The sequence below is a fragment of the Panicum hallii genome, chromosome 3 (genome assembly GCF_002211085.1).
Source record: "Panicum hallii strain FIL2 chromosome 3, PHallii_v3.1, whole genome shotgun sequence".
NCBI classification, from domain to species: Eukaryota; Viridiplantae; Streptophyta; class Magnoliopsida; order Poales; family Poaceae; genus Panicum; species Panicum hallii.
This window is the reverse complement of record NC_038044.1, coordinates 55175409-55181408: the sequence shown is the minus strand read 5'-3', so window position 1 is coordinate 55181408 and position 6000 is coordinate 55175409. Positions and strand designations below refer to the sequence as shown.

Sequence of the window (6000 nt, the reverse complement as noted above, 5' to 3'; positions counted from 1 at the left end):
ACTACGCGTCTCGTCATCTTGACCATCGGTAAAATAATTGGAGTCGTCGGAGATAAGGCCCTATTGGATGTACTCATCGAGCTCCGCTTGGTGGAAGTCCTCATCGTCGTAATGATGTTCTCTAATGAAATTGTGAAGGGCCATGCAAGCTACGATAATTTTGGTTTGCTTTGGAAGTGGAAAACTTGGAATGCCATACATCATCCTCCACTTCTGCTTGAATACTCCAAAAGACCTCTCTACCACATTCCGAAGCGAAGAATGAGCATAGTTAAAAGTCTCTTTCATACCTCTTGCCATTGTTCCAAGTCGAAACTCTTGTAGATGGTACTTGGTTCCCTTGTATGGTGCCAGATAACCCAGTTGATTGGGGTAGCCCGAGTCCACTAGATAGTACTTATCTGCATGTACAGACAAATTTCTCCATCCATGTCATAAAAGAAAAGGTACAATAGTTAAGGATAAATTTAGGGTACATTTGTGCAACATGCTTACCTTGAGGCGGATGCGGGAATTTGTCACCATACTTTGTCATGGCATCATTGAATACTCTCATGTCATGAACTGATCCAGGCCATCCAGCAAGAACGAAGGTGAATCGCATGTCGAAGTCGCATACGGCCATGACATTTTGTGATGTCCTACTCTTCCGATTAAGGTACTGAACCACGTTGTGCGTAGGAACAACAACATCTACATGAGTGCCATCTATTGCCCCTATACAATTGTTGAATAGTCCCTTGAACCTTGTTTGCTGCAGCCGAGGGTGTATGGTACTGAATTCTGGGTCCCTAGGCTTTATAATATCTGCAGCTAGCTTCACAAGTGCATCCAAAACTTTGGCAAAATTTCTGTGAATTGTGTCTAGGGACCTACCAAATATGGTCATAGCTTGCCTAACTGGCTGCGGTGTTCCAACCATCCAAAGAAACATCCCTAACGCCTCTCGGCTGGTACTCCTTGTGCTGGACTTTAGACCGTACAAGCCAACCAAGACAGCATGTAGATGTACGAACAAGTCAGCATTCATTCTAAACATGGTGTGGCAATAATGTGGGTCGGCTACCATCCTATTGACAAAGTCAAGACCACTCTCCGCACTTATAATTCTCTTGGTTTTGTCATAGTGTTGCATGCCATGAAACGTACCATACATGAGTAGAGGTAGCTGTTTAGTGAACATCTGTTCGTCGTCCTTAATCCACTCCTCCAGTGAATCCTGACATCCAAGATACAACGGATCAGTTGCCGAAAAAGAATAGCAACAAATTGAATTTACAGTCAATGAAATTGTACACCCATAGCATCAATGTAATTGATCTAAGCATAGCATGGTTGATAGTCAACAAGCATAACCGAATTGAAATTGTTCTCACACAACAAAGCATAGGAAATAAATTAGTCTGACAACCATATCCTGCCTACAGTACTACAGAACAGATTCAAAGACAACTAATCCAAATTTTCAGCCTTCATGTATCTCCTGATGAAGGCTATCCTTTGTTCGGGGGTTTGGCACTTGAAGAACAAGCGCATCATGATGGGACGCTCGCAGAGGTAGCCGAGGGCCAAGAACTCCGGACTGCCAGGCTCAATCCCAGCTTCCAGGCCCCACTGGATCGCAGCTTCATGCTGGGTGGTTTCCTGCTGTTCCTTCATCTTCTTCTCTGCCTGCCTCTCCTTCATCATTTGTAGCTTTGTCCCACTTACTTCTGAGTTCTGCTGCACCATGGATCTGAACATGTTGAAGTACACGCTCTTGCTCTTCTTTGAAGGACTGGCCCCAGTTGTGCTTGTGCTGCTGCCCCTCTTGTTGCTACCTGTGCTCCTAGGTGTCTCATCGGTTGGGAAATCAAAATGGTGAGGACCATCGTCCTCCTCCGCGTCATGCTGCTCTGGTTGGCCAGGAACATAAGAAGATGTTCCGTCTACAGCAACCCCCTCAAAAATGTCCTGCAAGTGCTCCAAGTACGAGGGTGGGTCATACCTCAGCTGCTTCCACTCACTAGCCACATCCTGCAAATTGCACGAGTATAAGGAAACACATTAACCAAAATTGGGCAACCCGAGTAGCACGCCTTGGAGGACAGACTTGTACCTTCAAGTGGTCGTCCCACCATGAGTCGGTGGCCGTTGGCCATCCATCAGGTCGCCTACCGAGGCCAGACTTCTTTTGTATCTGTTTGATGAATCCGAACATGTTTTTCAACTGTGTAAGCCTATTGCGGAACTGATCCGTATGATGCCGCAAGCCTGTTCTCCTGAAATATGCGTCCGCTATGATGGGGTACGCGCGGTTGACCATGTGGCCGTTGATGTAGTTACCCTTGTTCTTTTGCTCCACAAGGATTGCACAAAGGATATGAGTATTGCGGGGTGTCCAACTAGCTCTATGGAATTGCTACAATGGGCAATGCGCGAACACGTTCAGAAAAACACAGCAAACAAACATGCAGAGAAGAGTATGAATTGAGCATGTGGCGTAGTATACCTCAGATCCTCCGTCCTCCTCGACACCGTCGTCGTCGACAAGCACTGCTTTGCCTCTGGAAGAGCCCGCACCACGGCTCGTTCCAGCAGCGGAACGTCCACCACCTCCGCGACGTCCCTCACGCTTGCCGGCCCTGCCCCCACCTCTTCCTCGGGCCGTCATCCGGCCACCTCCAGATCCCTTGCGCGATGGATGGGGAGGACGCCCACCGCATCCTCCGGAGCCTCCATCTTCCAGGTTACCGCCGTCTTCCAGATACCCTTGGTACGCATCAAGATGGGGGAACGTGGCGGACCCCGTGTTCAGGTCCAGCATGTCGAAGTCGAGGCGGGTTGAGGTGCTCCTCTGTAGAGGTAGCCGGCCCCCTTGCTGGGGAGGCAACGAATGCGCAGGGGAGAACGGTTCCGGGCTCGAGAAGAAGTCCCGGGTACCGTCTCCCCCGTAGCTGTCGGCCCCGAAGCGGCCGTCCCCGGACCTGCCGCCTAGGTACCCGCCGCCTCCGTAGCCGCCGGATCCAGAGTTGCCGCCATCAAAGCCATCCATGGTGCACGAGGCGACGCTTTCAACTTCTTCCGAGGGGGGGCGACAGATCTTGCGGCGCCGGCGACCTCTTGTGCGCAGACCGACTTGCAGGACGAGCCTTGACCTTGCCAAAACGGGAAGAAGACGGGGTGCGCGCGGCAGGCGACGGCGGCCGCGGCGGCTCGGCCCAGCCAGTGCTCCTTCTGCTTCCTTCTTAAACGATTGCCATCTGCGACAAACACATAGCATGGTTGTAATGGCTATGCATATTCAGGCACTGAAAAGAAAATGTTGAGACCATGGTCACTAACCAGCCACTAATAAGCAGAAGGAAGCTCAGATTTAAGGCTCCATCCTCGAAACAAAGATCCTTTCAGTGTCCTTGCAGAGAGAAGCCATGCATAATGTGAGAAGAGAAACATAAGTGAAATATAATGCATATGAATGAGATGTGTGTATTAGGATGATGCCAATGATATGAAAATGAGATGACATGCTATGACATGGCAATTGCCAAAAAATATCAAAGGTAACAGAAGTGGTACTTAAGAAAACAGCTAGTAATTCCACCAAGTATTGTCTACAACAGTTACAAAAGATGATTGCAAATTTTGAACATCTGTCAATTGGAAAGCTACAAATAATACCATTAATCTTCCTATGCTCTGTGACCGAAAGGATGTCATTCTAGAATGCATGCTATCAAACTGTATATTTACCATTAACACAAAAAAAGCACAACATTGCATGTGTCAGATAAGGCAAGGTCTAAACCACACCTATGCACATATGCACAACATTGCATGTGTCAGATAAGGCAATGTCTAAACCACACCTATGCACATATGAACAACATCGCATGTGTCAGATAAGCCAATGTCTAAACCACACCTATGCACATATGAACAACATTGCATGTGTCAGATAAGCCAATGTCTAAACCACACCTATGCACATATGCACAACATTGCATGTGTCAGATAAGCCAATGTCTAAACCACACCTATGCACATCATTGCATGTGTGAGATAAGACAATGTCTAGTGTTTAATCCCACAGTCAGAAGAACCGAAGTGAAGACTCATGAAGAGCGAGGCGGAAGAGGAAAGCACGCACCTTGCATCCTCCGGAGCAGAAGCGGAAGGGGTCGAGCAGCGCGCGGCCGCAGATGTTGCAGTTGTAGGGGGAGGCGGCTGCCTTGCCGGCGGCGGCGCTGGCGCCGCGCGGCTGGGGGCGCTCCTTGAGGAAGAGCACCGTGGCGGGGTTGAAGACGTAGGTCTGGACACCGGTGATGTCGAGGACGTCCTCCAACTCGGAGACGCGGACGACGTCGTGGTAGGAGGACCGCCATATCTGCAGCACAAAGGGAGAGGCCGGGTTCAATAAAGATTCAATTTTTGCAGCCACATTGCAATTGCAGACACGAAGAAGAAGCGAGAGAGGTTGAAACCAACCTGGATGACCCTATCGGATGCGTGTCCGTGCGCCCTGCAGTAGTAGCAAAATGGCCGGCGGTGGCACGGGGGGTGGGAGGGGAGAGAGGGGACGGCGGCGGCGCGGGGGGGGGGGGGGTGGGGGGACAGAGGGAGCGGCGGCCCGAGGGGGGGTGGGGGGGACAGAGGGAGCGGCGGCGCGGGGGGGGGAACAGAGGGGCGGCGGCGGCGCGGGGGTCGTGGGGGGGAGAGATGGGGCGGCGGCGGCGCGGGGGGGGGGTGGGGGGGACAGACGGTGCGGCGCGGCGCGGGGGGGGGGGGGGTGGGGGGAGACAGGGGGCGACAGATCCGGCGCGGGGGGGGAGAGACAGGGGGCGACAGATCCGGCGCGGGGTCGTGGGGGGGGGAGATGGGCGGCGGCGGCGCGGGGGGGGGGGGCGGGGGTGGGGGGGACAGAGGGTGCGGCGTGGCGCGTGGGGGAGCAGGGGCGGCGGAGCGCGGGGAGGAGCAGGGGGCGCCGGCGCAGGGGGAGGAGCACGCGGGTAGGAGCTGCGGGCGGCGGCGCGGGGGGGTGGGGGGGAGGGAGGGGGCGTCGGCGCGGGGGGGGGGGGGGTGGGGGGCAGCGCTGGCACTGGCGAGCGGGTGTGTACGTATTAGAGCCGTTAGAGCCCTCGCGGCCTCTAAAATTTCTCGGCCTCTAAACGATACTGTGTGCGCAGAGTAGTGGGCCGTTCGTTTCCAGGCCTCTAAAGATTAGAGGTTTCGGGCTTTAGAGGCCGGAAACGAACGGGCCCTTGGTGTCAAATAGGGAAGATTTAATTTTTAAGACCTATTGTCGCTAGCGTGGGGCTCCCGCGGTGATGTCGGCCAGCTCCTCGCGCTCTTGCTCTCCTTCGCGTAGGGACCTGCGATCTCTACCTCTAAACACATCAAGTTCCGCGCAATACTCTTCCAACATGGCAGCACTAACACAATCTTTCTCCTTGCAGGCAGAGCAGGTCATAGAGGAGGACAACATGCTGCAGGCATTCGACATCATTGAGCTAACTGCAAGTGCCTCATTGAGAATGCTGCGAAATTAGACATGCCACAGTACGTACATCTTAGCTTGAAGCCTTGAAGCATTTGGCCTGTACTCCTATCATATCTGGCTCCATTGTCTCTCTCATGGTTTTCAGTTGCACAAGACTATTGTGCTTGGTGTGTAATGTAGGGAGTGCGGTGAGGACATTAGGGAGGCGGCAGCAGGGATCATGTTCGCAGCCAGGTGGTGCGGCGACCTGCCAGAGCTGCTGCTCGCGCGCACCATCATGGAAGAGAAGTTCGGCACTGATTTCGCTGTGGCCGCGAAGGAGGATTATTCAAAGACTCATAAAAGTAGCATAAATAAGTTCGTCGATCCCATGGTAAGTGATAACTTATTTGTGCCCGTCGAGCGCGTGGGTGCGCTGCCGCCCGGTCGCTTGCGTGGGGACCGTGGCCGCGCCCGTCTCCGCTGCCGCTCGGTCGAGCGTGGCGGCGCCGCCGCCCATCGAGCGCGGGGCGCCGCATCCC

At 53.4% G+C, this 6000-nt stretch overlaps 2 protein-coding genes across 2 annotated transcripts; both read right to left on the bottom strand.

The window, feature by feature from the left end:
• Positions 1–777, bottom strand: LOC112887238 (protein ALP1-like). Its single transcript, XM_025953365.1, has 2 exons — positions 496–777; positions 1–401 (listed from the first exon to the last, which is right to left on the bottom strand). Exons 1-2 carry the CDS (start codon positions 623–625, stop codon positions 61–63), a joined length of 471 nt encoding a protein of 156 aa, XP_025809150.1. The 5' UTR covers positions 626–777; the 3' UTR covers positions 1–60.
• Positions 778–4072: 3295 nt separating this feature from the next.
• LOC112885510 lies at positions 4073–4515 on the bottom strand (the record flags this gene model as incomplete). The annotated part of the gene is made up of 2 exons (XM_025951114.1): positions 4073–4366; positions 4468–4515. Coding segments are annotated over 2 exons (342 nt in total), but the record flags the coding sequence as incomplete, so codon positions are not given.
• Between the last annotated feature and the right edge of the window lie 1485 nt (positions 4516–6000).